Here is an 18,608-nt window from a genome sequence, read left to right as displayed (position 1 = left end):
GTAAAGGCTGTTTCTTCAGCACGTTGTAAATTGCTTTGTCAGATACCCAACCCAGAGACTAGAGTACAGGCATTTGAAGTGTTAGACAGAAATAATCACTTCTCTCAGTTTTAGTTTTAGTCTGTTTCAGCTAGTTAACACTCCTCACAAGAGTTTGAACTTGGTGAAACTTGTTGGGAAGTGTATTTCTACATCTCTCCTCTTTGAGAAGACAGAAAAGAAAACCTCAATTCATCCTTGCAGCAGCTGTCAGGTATCGCCTTATCTCTCTTAACATTTCTACGACTCTGTTGTTTACCTTGCTTGTTATCACCCTTCAGTAAATTTCATCTTTCACAACACTTCAATCGCTAAAGATCCAACCACCTAAAAACTGCAACCCGAGGCATCCGCATTCAACTATCAATTTGCGGATGCTTCCAGAGAGGAAACCACATGTAAAGAGCTTCAGGGTAATCACATGCCCCCTCCACCACCTCCATCACCAACCTGAAGACTCTGCCTGTGCATGCAGAGAGTCCGGGCACCAGAGGAAATGATGCATGTGGAAATTGAGAAGGAAATACTTTTTTAAAACACTCTGTTCTTTGATTGGCTGTTAACTTTTGTTCAGAGGCTGGATGTATGGTATTTAAGCTTTGTGGCTGCACAGTAGTCAGGCAGAACGAGTTGAGCAGAGATCAGACACCACAGAGCGGAAGACACGATGTTTACACACAGACAGACGAGCATGGAGAAAGGTGAGTATCTTATCTCCACTCTAAAGCTATCAAATTACGGTATCAATAAATTTTGCATAATACTTTATAAAAATATAATGTAATAGAATGTAGATAGTCCTACATAAAGCAAGTTTGATGCGTCTGATATGTGTGATACAGTCATTGTAACGCTAAGACAAAGTTGCATGCAAATGTTTGTCAGACTTTCTTGTCACATGAGTGCTGGTTTGAAGTCTTAAAAACCTGCTTTGTCAGATAAGAATCTTGACTACAGTAAGACAGAACTTTTGCTGCAAGTATCAGCAAGTTAATCCCTTTATTAATCAAAATCTAAACTTTATTGTCTTCATATTTTTATCTTTGCAGATGTCGTCTCGGTGGTAGCAGTGCTGCTTCTCCTGACCTCAGCCGGACAATCAGCAACACAGACCACAGAAGCTCCAGATCTGTCAAACTCTTCTCTGACTACCCAATTCAGTAACAGTAAGTGCCTTCAGTAGAGTCTGAGTTTTTTGGCTTGCAGATGAAGAGGGTTTCAAAAGACATGAAGGATATTTTTAATATGTTATGGAGACTGGGGTCATGTAGACATGTTGGATCTGCGTGCATGTTCCATTTAGACACTTGTATATTGCGCTGCTGCCAACTTTGCCCATTTGCTGTTGTACAAGAAAAGTTGGAAAAACTTTTTTTTTGTGCCAAAGAACTTCCTAATTCTAAAAGTTATGCTCATAATCCTTAAATTTGAAAAATGATGTTCAAGATTGATATTGAAAAGCGACAAAAAGTTTGGTCACAGCAGCAGTAAACTTAGCATCATATCAATTTAAAACATACTCACAGTAATGTGTATTAGCCCTGGTGTGGGTCCCCTTACTGCACTATAGAAATCAGTGGAAAATTTAACCTCCATTACCCACTTTTTACATAATTATTGATTGATTTGTAATCATTAAACATGATTTTATTGTAAAACTCTTGTTAGTTCATTTGTGATTTAAATTTCAATAAGGTTTGGCACAAATGGGCCACCATACGAAGCATGTCAGGATTAAGCATGTCTGTACTCTTTCTCCTCCTTCCTGTTCAGGCACTATGGAGGGACCTCGGGTTCTGCGCACACATAAATCATGTGGAGTTGAACATGAAAACTACTGTGAGAACGGTGGAGAGTGCATGTACCCCCAAGACAGCGACAAACCTTTCTGCATGTAAGAACTCACAACACACAAACACACACACAGATACAGAGCTCAGCATGTAAGCCAAGGCTGCAGGTTGTTAGTTTATTTTGGATATCTTTTCGTCATGATCGGCAACATTTACTTCATATCTGTGTTCACATGTTGGTTCGTGTTCGCTCTGGAATGCCCTCACATTTCTCTCTGTTTGTTTTGCAGCTGCACGTCCTCATACAGCGGGACTCGCTGCCACTTCTTCTCATCTGGAGTTTACAATCCTCCCGAGCTGGAGAAGCTGATTGGCATCAGTTTTGGGGTTATGATGCTCATTGTTGTTCTGGCCATCATCTTTTACTGCTGTGCTTATAAGAAGTGAGTATTGCCAGTTTTTCTACGTATTATACTGCACTCTTATAAAAGAATACAAGAAATGTTTTTTTGATGTTTTTGAAGCCATCCTCAGGCAGGATTATCATTAACCCAAGACTAAAACCAAACCTTTAATTTTTGTGTCTACAGGGGAATGATTCAGCTAGAAAATTGGTCGTTTGACTGTTTTCAGAGAACAAATCCTAATGATTTTAATCCTAATGATTTTGTTTTCCAGGTGTATAAAACCATCACCACTCATAAAATCTGCACCAACTGAATCATTCGTGTGACCCTACAACTCACTGCTCTTCATCATCTTTGTCAGCTTCAGCATCACTTTCAGTATTATCACTAAACAAACATTTCATCTCACTGTTTATTGTGAACAAACCACAGCTTTTACCAGAGACTGAGGAGAGACTGTGTCAGAGCTGGTAGAGACGTTTATAATGAACAGTGTCAGATTTAAATCCATTCAATGTCCTAAACAATCAAAAGACTATTTATTGTGATATTGTATTTTAACTTATTCAGAGTGCCCAGTTTATTTAAGTTTTTGTAATAAATGAATGAAAAAGTATTTTTTGTGTTGGTTTGTATTTCTGTTGGTTGGATGTAAAAAAAAAAAAACACACACACACACAAACATCTGAATTATTATAATTACAAACATGTCAAGTGCTTTCTGAAACCATCTTATCTGGTCTATTTATGCCAGCAGTTGTAACTTCTTGAAAATATAAATTTATAAAAAGTTGCAATAAATATAATTCAAGATCTAAGTATAGAGAAAGAAGAAACATGCAGCTGTTAGTATCTGTGAAAAGAAGACATGAGATACATTATGTTTCGAAGTCTGACATAGAGGGGATGATATTGGATCTGGTATCATAGAAATTGATCAACCATATTTTAATTTGGTGGTGAAAGTCTTCTCATCATGAGAGCCATTAATGAGGTTGTATTTTCAAAATCAATCTCAAAAGAAACAACAATAACATTTATTTTCATCAGAGATATATTGCTAAGTACAAAGTACTAAACTTTGTTTCTTTTGTTTCATGCAGTTTTTATTCAGAACACTATTTTACAATGATTAACTCTTTTTTTTCCAATAAATGTATTATTCAGCTCTTAATACTCTTTGCTTTTATGTCTGTATTAAATTTTAAGAATGTAACAGATAACTTTCTACAATCAGTACACAGCTTGCAAGCAGTTACGTTATATGTGCATTATTATAATTGTATTTTGTTTTGTTTTTGTTTTTTTTCTTTTTGCAGGACTGTTATTAACCTACATTAAGATAAATGAGTAAAAAAAGCCATTAAACTGCATATAAACTATTTCTTAAGTTCATTATTTGTGTTTTAAGAGGACTCATGAAGAGTAACTGGGGATTTAAGGAGTGCTTTCAGGCATTAAATGATGATTCAATGACTGCTTATTGTGCGCAGAATAAAATTAAATATTTTAGTGAAAAGCTTGACCTGAATGTTAATGAAGGAGTCTATCCTCAGTGATGAGAGGATGACGAAGACAGAGGCAGCCCCTCCTTTTCTCTTTCTCTCTCTCCGTTTTTTTAACATGTTGGTGCCTTCAGGGTCCGTCTTTTTCATTTGGACCTTTGAAGTGTGAATAAGTCTAAATTATAGGAGTCTGTCACCACACCCAGACCGCAGAATTTAACCCCCTGGTTTCGACTCCCAGCAGAAGCATCGACTGCTCCTTTTATAACCTTGTAATTATTTTGACAAGTCGGAAGCAGCTCTTTACCTGCGCACACAGAGCCTCCTACCCGCCTGTCTGTCTCTCTGTCTGTCTGTCTGTTAGCTACCTGCTCTGAAATGGGGAACAGCAAACCTCCAGCGCTCCTCTCACTTATCGGTAAGTTAAAAAAAATATATATGTAGTTAAACTGATGCAGAGAGTTTATTTGTGTACTTTTGTGTATTTTTCAGCGCTTCACCTTCTGTTGAGGTTCTATGTTGCGGATTAACCAAGCAGCCTACTTTAGTTACGTACCGTACGTAACGTAGGCGACTTCACGTTGGCCTACTGACCACTTCATGCACCCTTTACTCTATACTTTTAATCTTACAGTTCTACTTTCCTGTTAAGGTTTTTTTTCCCCCGGTTAGTCCCCTGCTTCCTGTGAATACTTTACTGAATATTAATATATTTTGCTAAACTAAATGAATACATGTTCCTGGGTGGGTTTACAGAAAAGAAACAGTGTTAGCCTATTAGAAATGTATTTAGCTTACCAATGCCTTATTGTTAAGTTTAAGATATGCTGTAATGCTAACCCTTGTTTAGGGTTTTTTCAAGTTTTGTTTACTCCATCCCCTCAGATTTCACAGATCCATTATTATTATTATTATTTTTTACTGTTTTTTTAAGTTTATGATGTGATTGAAGACATCTACCCAAGTATAAATCATAACACTTCCCTCAAAAAACGCTTCAAAAAGTGCTTTTTATGTTACATTAATGAATGAAAGTCGGGAAATCCAATCAGTCAGAGTTCCTGTTCAAAGGAAAATGGACAGATGATGAAAGTGGACATTCTTGAGTCAGATGAAGAACAATGCCACATGCTGCTGACGCACACACTGAGCTGTGAGCCTGAGGGATGCTGCAGCATGTTGGCAAGTGTAGCTCAATGGAAGATTTACTGTTTGTGAAGCACATGCGGTCAAAATAAATCTGTCGTTTGCTTGTTCAGATTGATTACATCAGAAACTCAACAAGAAGACATTATATTCTTGCTTGTGTCAACAGACCACAACCCAATGTGGGAAGTTATCAGATCCATTATTTAAGTAACTGAAGCAGTACTACAGCATAAAAAATACTATGTTGCTTATAAAAGTCCTTAAAGGTACAGATATGTCAGATAAGTGTGTTTTTAGTACGAAAACTAATCTTTTTCTTTTGAATGAAACTTTTAAATACTGTAGACAAACTATTCCAAAACAAGGGGTTTGGCCCTCAAAAAAACACCACTGAGAGTTTGATATATGAGCCAATGACAGACAGCTGAAACATGAAGCCACCACACATTGCTTCATCATAAAAACCTGCAAGCCCAACTTGTTGTGAAACATTTGATTGGCAGCACAATGAGCAGTGCTGAAATAAAGCCATGGAGTTTAAAGCAGAGTTACACGCCCCTTGAATGTATGCTGAAAGGAAACGCTTACATTAGGTACCTCACAGTTTGACAGAAGTGCTGTTTGTCCTGACGGAAATACAGAAGGTGGATTTCTTTCATGTGGGATTTGTCTGCTGTCTAGTTTTGTACCTGTTGATGATAACATCTAACCATTAGATGAGCTGTCATGACTGATTCACCTGAATCAGCTGTTGTCTCAGCAGGGCTACCCTGGTCTAAAAAATCTGCACTCCCCTGGTCAACAGATGTTACAACTAAGCTGTTATAACTAAGTTATGATTAGAGTAACTCAGACAGAGCCAGCTGCAAGTACCAGTGGGCCTCAGGTAGCATCCTTTATGATTTTATATCATTTTGTGTCTTATCTTTACATACAGTGGCAGATTTTTTTGTCACAATTTGTCAAGTTAAAAGAAAAAAAAACATGGTTTACATTTCAAAAAGTCATGGTTTGGCAAGTTTAGGGTTTCGAATACAAACTTTCAGAAAACTTCAAAAAGGAAGTTGAATTTTGAAATCTAGGGGTTTTATTAAAGTGTACAGCTGATTCAATCCCTAATAGTTCCTTTTAATCACCCCTCTAGCTGGTGAAGACATGCCAAAGTATCTCATTTGTGTGGTCAGATAAAAACAGGTAACAGCCATGTATTGGACCAATAAAATCCAAACCAGCTTATTTTTAATGACTATAATAAAATCCATTCATTGATTCAGAGTTACCTTCAGCTAATTCTGCTTTAATCTCTTGTTTTATTTATCGCATTCCTTGGCCTATTATCAAGACGTCAGTCATGCAAGCTAATATCCTTCTCTCTTTTTCTGCTCCTGATTATGTAGGTCGAACAGCTGAAGAGTCAGATTTCCTTTCTATTTTCCAGACTTTTGGGAAAGTACAGTAAAACTTCTTGCCTGTTTCAACTCCAAAAATATGATACTCGTGATTTCGAGTGAGTTGTGATAAGAGAAGAGTGGTATCAGGATGAGTAAGAGGCTTTAGATCTAAATGACTTGCTTTAACGGTTATTCATTTATAATATGATTCTCTAATTCGTCACCACTTCCAGCTCACTCTGTACTTTAGACCAATCCGTCACATCAGAAACACCCAACAACCAACAATCAGTCTGACTCCCCAGATCGAAACCAAAGAGAAAAATATCTCCGCAGCCATAACGACCAAGAAAAACTGAGAGAGAAGTGATGGACAGAATGTAACGACGAGGTTCATGACCAGTCACAACCAGACACATCATGCACACAGGTTCCTGTGTTTCTCTGTCCTGCCTGCAGGAATGTGGGCGTCTGCAAACTTTGCACATTACAAAGCTGTGCAGGCTGGTACAGGCATGTGGGCCGGGCAGCTCATCACATCATGTCCCATTTGGTAAAGTTTTTTTTAATAAAACCTGGCTGAAAATCTGACGTTTCCTGGCAAAATGTTTCATTCCTTATGACAAAGACTTGGAATGATCCTAAGCGTCTCATCTTACTGCAATTAGCAAACAAAAAACGAGGTTCAAGGACTGAGATAGAAATCTCTGCTTAGGTACAATATCATGTTACAAATATGCATTTATCGTTTTGTCATGTGTAAATGAAATTTGTACCAAGAAATGAGACTTAAAGCATGATCTTTCAAATAAGAAATTTGACCGGAGAAGATGTAAAATGAGGTCAGTTTCGCACGAGCAACACTTTTCATTGACAAATTTGGAGATTATGTGTATTCACATTTACACAAAGTAACACTTTGATTTGTTTTGAGCTCAACAGAATAGTAGTCAAAACTCTAAGCCTTTTCTTTCCTTGTGAAATATTTTGACATCTTACCTTACCTGGCCCCTTGTGAGCTCAACAAACAACATGAGACAGAAAAGTTACTTGATATGATGTATAAATATCATTATTACCTCCACCATGAGGTTATGTTTTTGGCAGAGTTTGTCTGCCTGTTTGTTTGTGAACAACATAACACAAAAAGTAACGAACAGATCTTGATGAAATTTTCAGGAAATGTTCAAAATGGAGGATGAAGGATACAAAAAGATTCGGGCGAAAGGATTCTTGATCATTGTGAGAAAGGGACGTTTTCACCATATGTGTATATAACTCCAGGATAAATGGTTGGATTGCTTTGCTAAAGAATACAAGACAAGGTCACCATAATTTCTGACACATGCAAAAATATGATCCAGATCCAGCCAATATTCTGGATACTAAGATCTGGAATATGAAATATGCACTGGGTCATCATAATTTTCAACACGGTCAGGTGAAAAATTATTGTACAAACCTGCAACTAACACCAAATTGTAGCAGACAGTCTGCTGAAAGGGAGTATAACATTAAAGTAGGACTAAACTGTTGTGTGAAAATCCCAATATGCTTGGCAGTGGTCTGCGCTCTCTGAGGGCTTTTCTAGTTGTGGCATGTGTTCTTTTTTCAGACACAGTGCAAATGGTTTGAAATCAGCAGGATTGTTTAAGTCACACTGAATAAATAAATAACAAAAATGGGGTTTTAAAAACTCAAAGACTGGTGAAAGTTTACAGTCCAAAACTGTGGTTTATTTTTTTCCTCCATCTTTAATATTGATTTTTTTGTTGTTGTTGTTGTTTTGACAGGTGTCATGCTGCTTTGGCCGTATGCTTTTTCCAAGAGCGTCTCATCCAAACTTCAAAATGAAGACAGCCTCATTCTATCTGCAGGTATCCAATCAATCACAACCATTTCAGTTAATCTGCAACTGTTAAAGATGACAAATCATGTGATCTGTTGAGTATATTCAATGCAGAGATGGATTAATTAAATAAAAGAACACACACACACACACACACACAAAAAACACATTCTGAGTTTCTTAAGTTGGTAACACTTTACTTTAGAGGTCCTCAAATTTTATCCCACTTAGGTAATAATTAGATAAAGTTTTTTCTTATTTCTTTAAAACTAGCGCATAACTTCTTTAAAATAATGTCCAAATTTATTGTCGCAAGTCACAATTGATAGGTTACTGTTTTTTCCGTATCTTTGAATTTTACTCCAAATTTCAAGGTAAGAAGGTGATGATTAGCAAATGATTTATTTGAAATTACATCCCAACCCACCACAAAATGCTTTTAGAAGTATCCCAACGTTTCTGCTATTTCTAGAGAAGCAGGTGATAAATACCTGCTTAGTTCTTGAAAACAGAAGTTAGGTTCATTTTTTTCTCTGATGATTACCTTTGATATTTTAAGTGAATAATTCAATTTCCCAATGAGCAGTTGATAGTCAGCTATTTGTTATTTAATTTCACCAAGCTCTATTTGAGAACACATGCAAAATGATAAACCTTTATGATGAGGCCTATAATGTTTTACATGATATAACTGAAGGCTTCAGATGTGATATTTACCAAGAGTGGGGTTGTTAAATTGTCCTTACCCGATTGTGACAGACACTGCAAGTACAGCCGCATTGCAAAACAGAATCTGGCTATATGCTAATATTCACCAAATTGTCATGAAATATCAGGGGTAATTTTAAAAAGAATAAGTAAAAAACTATGTCTAATTATTACCTTAGTGCGATGAAATTTGCGGACCTCTAAAGTAAAGTGTTACCCTAAAGTTTTATGTATGTGGTGGGGATGTTCAAAGTAGTTAAAAGAAAAATTTGAATTTTAACAAACAGACTAGTCCTAAGGCTGGAAAACACTCATGAAAGTCAACAGTTAAGATTATTTATTCAACGTGGTGGATTTCACAGAGTCTGCAGGTAAAAATAATGTCACTTTGGTGAGAGAAAAAGAGAGATTGACGTGACCTTTGACCTTGGATTGCAATACCTTATTAGTTTATTATTGAATTATGTCACAGTTTTAATCATAAGGAAGTTGCTCTCGGAGGATGTGATAAACAGCTGAGCACATGTAAAGCCTACAGGCAAAGCTGTTACTGACAAGGAAGCACAAAATTCTACCAGTTTTATCAGCTCAAAAGTTCCCTCAGTGAGTCAGTTTGTCAAAAGCAGAGTGATCGTTAGTGTTTTATGTGTTTTGAGTAATGACTAAAGGATGATTCTGCAAGCTTCTGTTCTGCATGATGAAAACGGTAAATAAATAATATTTGTAAGTGTAAACACAGCTAAAAATGAACAAGTGTTATTCATGGTCCCTTGATTCTCAGATTTGCAGACCTGAAAAATGTATGTTGTAAATGAGTTTTTTTTTGTTGATCTGACAGAAAGTCACTCTGATTTTCACATGAAAAGTTTCCAACACTTTCGTTCTCAGGTCAGGGAGAAGAGCGCCCTCATGTGGTGAAACGGTCCACACAGGCATGTGACAGCACATTCGACAGCTACTGTCTGAACAACGGCAAGTGTATGCTGCTGGTGGACATCAACGAGCATCACTGCAAGTACGATCCTGTGTGTGTCTGTGCGTGAGTGAGTGTGTGTCTGCTGAGTGAATCATGGTTAACGGGGGTGACTCACTCGTTATTTGGGTTGCAGGTGTGACAATGGCTTCTACGGGCCCAGGTGTGGCAATGTGGAGCTGGTGGTTCAGCCGATGGGAGAAGAGCAGATCGTCCTTACTGTCTTCTGTGTGAGTCTGCTGCTGATCGGTCTGGCTGGAACCATGTACTTCTGCTGCAAATGGTGAGACTGCAGACTGAGTGTGTGACAAAAATATGTTCAAAAAGAGGCAAACATGCATTTTCACTGGAACCCAGTTTTTATGCATTCCTAAGGTCCACTCGGGTACTGAACTTACATGATGTGTCAGAGATACATGGAGTCTATGTGCTTTTTAAGTAAAATCAACAATGTAATGTTTTGTTTTCTCAGGTATAAGAAAAACAAATTCCCACGTCCCCCGAAGCGGCAGGGCTACAAAGGAGTCCAGACTGCTTAGACTGTTACACATGTCTTTTACGTCACCTGCTGGAAAGGCGCGCCTGGATTTACTGCACCGGTTCCCACTCTGAGACTGGTTTCCTGGATTGCTCCTGGTCTCTGACCCTTTTATCAAGAGCGCAGATCCACACATATAGGGTTATAAAATCTTAAATATGTATGACGTAATGGCTGAGACTTCTAAGAAATTTTCGCTGAAGGGTCTTCATTTTTAACTCTTTGTTGCAAGTTTTATTAGACTGATTTCAATATTTTATGTTTTTAAACAAATGAAATGTTCCAAACATGATGATGATGAAATATGAACTTTTTTAGCAGCCTTCCACTTTAAAACCTGAACTACACTTCTCCACACTTTAACATTTTTTTTAACTTATATCTGACCTTTCTGCTTGTGCCCATTGCAACCCTTTGTGCTTTTAAAGTTAATTTGCAGAAAATAGTAATGAGTGTAGCAGTTGAACTAGTCATCAAGCGTAACAATTTTCTGTTTTGCTGTTTGAAAAATTGTTTTATCATGTTCTTATTTTATTAATGTTAATTTATTGGTGGAATCTCTGTTACTCCTTTAACTTGAATTTCTTACTCCTGTATGGTTTTTGTAGTTCTGTTTGTTAACTCTCGTCTTATTTCATACATTATCATCTGAAGGGCACAACTGAGAGTCCTTTCATCAACCAGAGTTTTTCTACATCTGATCTACAGTTTGGTTTTCTCAATGGAAACTGCAGGATATCAAATAAAGCAAATAGATTTCAGAGTTTCAGTGCGTGCTTTCTTCATTTAAGTTTTCTCTCAGTGTCTCTCCACGAACAGAGGCTTACCGTCTTTGATGAACTGGTCAGAGGATTGATTACTGGTGTCTACATGATTTGGTGCACGCCATATCCAGCTTTCTTACCATAGTTCCTCTTTGTTTACTGAGCTCTCCTTGTCAATAAAACTTGAAAAAAAACAACCAATATTTTTTTAATGAAAAAAAAGATACCGACTCCCAGCTTTGTGCTGGACGTTAGTTTGTATTACATTAGTTTCAAGTCCTGACCATTTAATTAGTCCAAAGTGAATTTCAACAACAAAAAGCTCTGAAACACGTTTTTTTTTTTTTTTTTAACTCTGTTTATGTATTAGCTTACTAAGTTATAATACAGCTGGTTTTAGAAAAAAAACACACAGACACAGTTTGTGCTTTCTTTGTGCATTGATAAATCTAAATTCAATCTGTGACATAGATAGAGGATCCTAAAACCCTTAGCCTTACCATAGAAAAAATGAATTAATTAGACATCAGCAATAAGCCTATATCCTTGCTCTATTTATATGTGCAAACATACACTCAAAGCTGTCAAGGCTGTTTCACTTTTGATATTGAGTCAGGTTGAATGGATGAGGCTTTGTTATTATTTTTGCTTGTGAAACGACATTTTCTAGACTTTTCAGGCAAATATGGCTCACATAAAGTCTAATATTACTTTTTTCCCTATTTTTTATTTTTACTAATATTAAGACATAAGCAATGTATAAGGACCTTTTTTCTATGTGTTTTCCTCTTAAAGGCCGCCAGACAGGGTATCTTACCATGTTTGATCCACCACAGGGACATGTTACAGGGAACTTAAGCAACATTTTTCATATAAGAGCACATACTAAGGTTTTTATCTCTACCTTGTTCCAGTAGTGAGACACAGAAACTGATGAGAGCTGGTCCAGTTTTTCAAATTAAATGTAAACATGTTAATGGTTTTGGATGGACAGAACTAACGACTGAAAATCTTGATTAATCTGATTCTGATTTTCAAAGTAAAGACCTGTTTATTCATATTTGAGCTGCAGAGTCACATCACACTTATGTAATGCAGAGTCATGATTAGGGGAGCATGGTGTACAGAGAGCTGTATCCGGTGTGGAGTTAAAGAATAACTCCAGTTTTACCTTTTGTGCCCTCATTAGAGCGTGAACCAGAACCAATGAGCCGTTTGAACCCCTGACTGAAGCATCTTAATATGTTCTTTATTCCAATGACCAACAATGATTACCTGTAAACATTCACCCCCTGCAGACACTGCTTCGTTTAAGACCTACTTAAAAACACATTAGCATGCACACACACACACACACACACACACACACACGCAAGGACCCACAAACACACCCACTCATGTGAGTTCATTTCAGTCTAAAAATAAATTCAGGAAATGCTGCTCTAATCTACAGTACGGTAATCTACAGTTATTACCTCATTATTGCATAAATAATGGTAGGTTTTGCTCGTGCCGTGAGTAGAGTGTTTGGTGGAATCCCCAAAGCTTCATCCTTGCGTGTCCTTTAAGAAAACAAAGACTCTCACGTGAACCATGAACACATATGTTTGGCAACACAAGGCTGACTCATGATGTGTTTTCACTGTTATCTTTGCCAGCCACGCAAGCTGCATGGATCTAAGGATGGTAATGTAGGTCGGTTGGTCAGATGAAAACTTTGTTTTTTTATCAAAAATATCTCAGCAGAAATTAAACAGATTGATGGAGAATTTTGTGCTGACATTCATGATCCCCAAAGAATGAACCCTAATAACTTTTTTGGGTTACACATGACTTCAATTCTATTTCCAGCTGCAGGTCAAAGGTTACACTTATTCAAAAACATGTTAACATCTTCCCTATGAATGCACACAAACTTTTATGCTTTCTAGAGGATGAATTCTAACTACTCTGATCACATTATTGAAGCCTAAACAAATAATTATTCAATGGAAATACCTCATTAGCTGAGGGCACAGACGATTGTATCTCCATCTGGATGAAACACTGTAACTGTGGTGATTCCTCAGTCCTTACTTTCACACCATCTGCATGTTAAAATCTACATTTATTATTATTTTGCTCAAGCTGACTTCATGCTGCTTTGAGGATGGGTTGTTTGCTAAACTACTCTCACAAAGCCTGATATCAACTTGTTTATTTCTGGTCTACATGAGCGCAAATATAAAGGCAATTTTACAATTCCCCACTCCAGTATTGACATGGAAGTCAGTCATTAGGGTACTGTACAAAACCATCTCATCAGTATTTGAAGCAGATGCTACCATTTACAAATTCAGATGTTCAGGCCTTCTAAGGCTTCAGTTACAGTTATTATGTCTTGAATATTACTTTCTTTTTTATATTTTGTAAAAGCAAACATTTATGTATTTATGTTTTTTTTAATATGTTTGTTTACATTTTTGCTAACTGTTTCATCTAATTTCACCATCAGATGAAGCCAACTCCTTGTAAAGTTAAAACTACTCAGTAAATAAAACCACTTCATGATAATGGAAACCTAATCCTCTTTGTTCAACCAACAGACTCAAATGACAAAATTATCTCAAATTCTTCTCTCTGTTATCTGAGAGGCTAGAGCTCAAAGATGGGAATTTAAGCGCTTATAAGTGGTCAAGATTATTTGGCTCAAGTCAGTTGTCTCCTTTGGCTCCCAGTCAGGTTCAAAATTGCCTCTTGACCATTTTGGATTTTATTAAAGGTTCCTTATTATGCTCCTTTTCTGCAGTCTTATATGGATTACTGATGTCTTCATGAAATGGTAGTAACATGTTTTGGTCCAAAAAGCCAATAAATCAAGCACAGCAGCATTGTTCCCAGGCTCTCATAGCCCATCTGTTCAGAATGGTCTGATTCAGTGGGCGTGACCTTCATATGTAAATGAGCCACCGCTGATACCGCCCCGCTCTTTCATATCACTTAGAGCGGCGCCACAAGCTCTGAGTGCACAATGTTAAGAAAACAGCGAAGCTCGTTAACTGTAACTTACAGGCTAAAACAACAGGCTAACTGCAGCTAAAGTTAGCATCCTGAAGCTAACACAGAGACAGGGGGGACACTGAGGAAAAGCTCTTCCATCTGCTCCACAGCACACAGCATTTAAAATACTCACATTTCCAGGGTTCGAGGTTTGTTGGCGGATGGATTGTAATGTGCCTGGATTCAGGACCAGTCTATTCGCTAGCCCTCTGTTGTACTGTCCAAAGTTGGAAAAGCAGCCGGCCGTGAAGTCACTAGCACACACATGCACAGTTTTACTGAGTGTAGCTGGCACATTTCCCTGATAAATGAACTCTAGCCACCTTGGCCCCGTTTACATGGAGACTCCCGCAACGATTCTTCCTTTGCGTTTTCAAAAGCCACCCGCGTTCACATAAGGATGGCGTGAAAACGATCCGCCTTCATACGACTCCAGAAGGACAAGTCTCCTCTTCTGTTCTTTCTTTTTCTGCCGTTTTGTTGTGTGAGACGGTCGGCAATCCAACCACAACGCGTATTACCGCCACTTACTGGCTCAACTGGAAATGTGGCTGAGCGCGGAGCCTTCACCTGAAACTGCGAGTGCGCATGCGGTGACGTCAGCGTTTCACCCTGAGATGCTCCGCTCTGTGTTTACACGAAGCTGGATGGAGGAGCGGATTCAGATCTTTCCACTCTGGGGAGTGTTTTCAAAAGTTTGGGTTTTCACTGAAAACGCAACGTGGTCTCGTCTAAACGGAAGGCCAAAACGCAACGAAATGTTTGCGGAATTGACCGTTTTCGGCGTCATGTAAATGGGGTCTTAGTTTTGTCTTCTTCTGAGATGGGAAGCTTGAGCATGGAACTATGTGGCTGTTTACAGCTGCTGCCAGAATTGGGGAAAGGAGTGGGCGGGGAGGGGGTTCAGGGGTATCTGCTCTGGTGGACCAATCAGGTCAGACTTGCTCCTGATTGGTCAAAAAAGGGAATTGCCGACGTCGGCAAATCCCCCAAATCCAAATAGCTCTTTTAGGTCAGGATTTTATATTCACAAGCACTACTAAGTACAGGTTTTGTCATTAAATATCACATTTCACTAAAAGACTTAATGAAGTGATTTTTGCACAATATGGGACCTCTAAATCAGACATTACTAATAACAGTGATCTATGGCTAAGATTTGTATTTTGAGCTCATTTCAGAATGATTCACAGAATAATATTATTTAAGGTTTGTTATAAAAGCACTTACATAACACCATCAGGCTTCACTTCTTTAAGCGTGTCATCACCCTTCCCTTGCAGCTGATCTAACAAATGTACAGCTATGCTTCAAAACAGACAAAATAAAGTGATTAATTAAAATAACAGAAACCCTTTTTATTAAATAATAAGTCATCACATTCTCGCATACAGAACAGTAAAGCCGTGGTAACAAGTTGTGTCCAGTTATTCTGTGTTTGCGGGTGTGCACCTGAAGACTCATTCCTCTCTTAAAGAGGACAATCCCTCTGGAGGAAACTGTCAGCTTAATCGTTATAGCTACAATTGTTTTACTGTGTTATATAAGAGCATGATTTAATGTTTTATCTAAACAGAAACGCCAAGTTTTAATGCTGTTAAGTGATTCTTTCAAGGCCTGTGTCAGACTTTCCACATGTTGATATCAGCTCTTCTTCACAGTGTTATTACTTTTAATCCAAACAGTCTCATTCCTCAGACACTCTAAACAAAACGTGCCAGGACGGCTGCTGAGGTCGAGGGATGACACGGAGGAGTTCCCTGCATTCCTCGCAGGTTTCTATGGGATTCCACCGGTGCACGAAGGATGGGATAGCCTCTGTGTGCAGACACAACAACATACCCAACACACCCTTCAGAGCAGCATCACCACCCAAGCCTGAAGGTCTCCTCTTAGTTACAGAGGACAGAAATAGTAACACCGGACATCATTCAATCAAACAGTGCTCACAACAGTTCAGACACAAAGAGTGACACCCTGATGAAGTGGGTGAATCATACAGGAAAGAGTTAAATAACACATGAATTGTGGATTTTAATTCCAAAAACAAACTGTTTCTTTATCTAAAGTGTTTCAGTTCGCAAAGAGGGTGTCTGCATAACTCATCAATGTTCAAGCCTATTAAGAAGCTTTTCTTTCTGCGCCTCACATTTTCAACTTTGGATCATAACTCTGTATAAAAAGCATCTGAGTGAAATATAGATTGTAGTTAGCATCACTCATTGTTACCCATGAATATTGAGATTTTAAATATCCATTAAAAATAGATAAAACAAGGGAAAAAGAAAGCTCTTTGGTATATCCATCACTCTTCATGCAAGAAAAGTATCTCCAGGAAAACAATGTGACAAAGTACGCAAGTGAAGGAAACTTAAGCAAATGGGAAAGATATAAAAAAAAGTATAAGGCATCCGGACCATCAGAGACCACTTGTACCAAAATGGTCTAAAGGTCACAAGAAGATAGTGTTGATGAGACTGATGCAGATAAGGGCAGAAAAAGTTTCTCATCAAACTTCTGGAAAGTCTGGAATATAAATCAGGCAGTTTTATAAGATGCAGAGGAAAAACAGTTCAAATGTTTGAGGATTACCCTTGGGTTTAGCAAAATCCACAATGTGCAGATTCTGTGCAGCTGTGTAGCCTTGTCCAGTAACTGTCTTTTCAATGTGTAGGTTTTGTTACATTTTAATTACTTTTTTACTACTTAATTTACAGCAGCCAAACTCTCTACACTTCCTGAGAGTCCTCAGGAAGGACAACCTGGACAGGGAGCTGCTGCTGGCCTTCTACCACTCATCCATCGAAAGCCTGCTGACCTACTGTATCTCCACCTGGTACGGGAGCTGCACTGAGGCGGACAGAGGGAAGCTTCAGAGTACAGTCAAGACAGCACAGAGGATCATCGGCTGTCCTCTCCCCTCCCTGATGGACATCTACTCCACCTGGTGTCTCAGCAGAGCTCGCAACACCATCAAGATCAGTTTACACCCTGGTGCCCAGCTGTTTGACCTGTTGCCCTCTGGCAGGCGCTACAGGTGCATCAAAACAAAGACAAACAGACTGAAAAACAGCTTCTTCCCAAGAGCCATTACACCCTGAACGCTGACCCACAACGACTCCAGTATTCAGCAAAATGTTGAAAGTGCAATATTTCTGCTACTGCTGCTATTTTTTTGCACTACCTCAGATTCATATTTATAATTATTCATATTTATTTAACAATTCATACCTACATTCTGTGCAATACAATAGAAAAAAACTACCTCATATTGTACACTAAGAAAAGAACCTCAATAGTGCTGTGCACAAGGACTACATCTCATAAATATATCTTGTACATTTAAAGCCTCTTGCAACTTCAAGTTCTTTTCCTTTTCTCTTTATCTTTTTTAATTATACTATTTTTTGCACAAATTTTTTTCCAACTATCTGTGGCACTGAAAGGAGAGGCTCTCCAGTCTCGTTGTGCATTATGTATAATAACAATAAAGGCCAATCTGATTCTGATACTGATTCTGATTCTGTAGTGGTGAGACTGTAGTGTACCAAAAAAAAAAAAAAAACTACAGAGCAAATGTTATAGAAAAAAAAAAAAAAAAAAAAAAAAAAAAAAAAAAAAAAAAAAAATATATATATATATATATATATATATATATATATATATATATGTGTGTGTGTGTGTGTGTGTGTGTGTGTGTGTGTGTGTGTGTGTGTGTGTGTGTGTGTGTGTGTGTAAAAAATGCCAATTGCATCAATGTATAAGACCCAGCTTACTTTGAGGGTGACAAAAAGAGGTACTGAAAGCATGTCTTATACACCAAAGTTTACAGTGACAGGTGCCAAGGTCATGAAATCTTTTTTTACAAGTTAAAATAAAAAACATGAAACCAGATGAACACCAGAAAGCCAACACTCTGCTACTCAAAGCCAAAACACACTTTCACTGTTATTCTGGAGCCATAGAAACATGTATTTTATGATCATTTATGATTCTGTAAGGGATTTTTGCTGACAGCGCAGCTTTATCAAAGTGCGGCCATGACATCTGATACCACTTTATTTGAAAAAACAAACCAATTTGTGTCATTGCTGCCAAGAGTCTTGCATCTGTGTTGTATCTCCATCATCTAGGAAAATAAAAACATTTCAAAATTTGATGAATATTTCAAAATATTATCTAGCAGTCATGAAATGTGTCTTTTTTATATCTACAGAAGTTAAAATAAACTAGTTTAAGTTTTTATTTTTTTGTGTGTGACAACAGTGTAGAGAGTGTGTTGGTACGTCTATGTGTAACTTGTTAACATCCTGTTTAATTCTGGTGTTTTTCCTGAAACACTACAGGAGCAATAACATTTAAAAAGCAGGAACTATTTTGTTTCTATGGGTGTTTTAATGTTGTCCAGAAACAACTCTGAATACATCAAACTGTTTAGTGTTCAATTCTTGGA

General features: G+C 37.7%; 2 protein-coding genes across 2 annotated transcripts; both read left to right on the top strand.

Moving 5' to 3' along the window:
* The first annotated feature begins 63 nt into the window (after nt 1–63).
* On the top strand, nt 64–2,811 carry LOC141790805 (epigen-like). The gene is made up of 5 exons (XM_074670900.1): nt 64–740; nt 1,089–1,205; nt 1,813–1,933; nt 2,123–2,275; nt 2,511–2,811. The coding sequence occupies exons 1-5, from the start codon at nt 707–709 to the stop codon at nt 2,563–2,565; spliced, it is 480 nt and encodes a 159-aa protein (XP_074527001.1). The 5' UTR covers nt 64–706; the 3' UTR covers nt 2,566–2,811.
* Nucleotides 2,812–3,827: 1,016 nt separating this feature from the next.
* LOC141790914 (proepiregulin-like) lies at nt 3,828–10,975 on the top strand. The gene is made up of 5 exons (XM_074671070.1): nt 3,828–4,162; nt 8,078–8,161; nt 9,730–9,856; nt 9,951–10,097; nt 10,287–10,975. The coding sequence occupies exons 1-5, from the start codon at nt 4,123–4,125 to the stop codon at nt 10,351–10,353; spliced, it is 465 nt and encodes a 154-aa protein (XP_074527171.1). The 5' UTR covers nt 3,828–4,122; the 3' UTR covers nt 10,354–10,975.
* Nucleotides 10,976–18,608: the final 7,633 nt, after the last annotated feature.

This window comes from Halichoeres trimaculatus, unplaced genomic scaffold, assembly GCF_033239565.1.
Source record: "Halichoeres trimaculatus isolate MK-OKI-2021-1 unplaced genomic scaffold, fHalTri1.1 fHalTri1_scaffold_5, whole genome shotgun sequence".
NCBI classification, from domain to species: Eukaryota; Metazoa; Chordata; class Actinopteri; order Labriformes; family Labridae; genus Halichoeres; species Halichoeres trimaculatus.
Note: the sequence above shows the minus strand (reverse complement) of the source record. Positions and strands in the feature narration are given on the sequence as shown.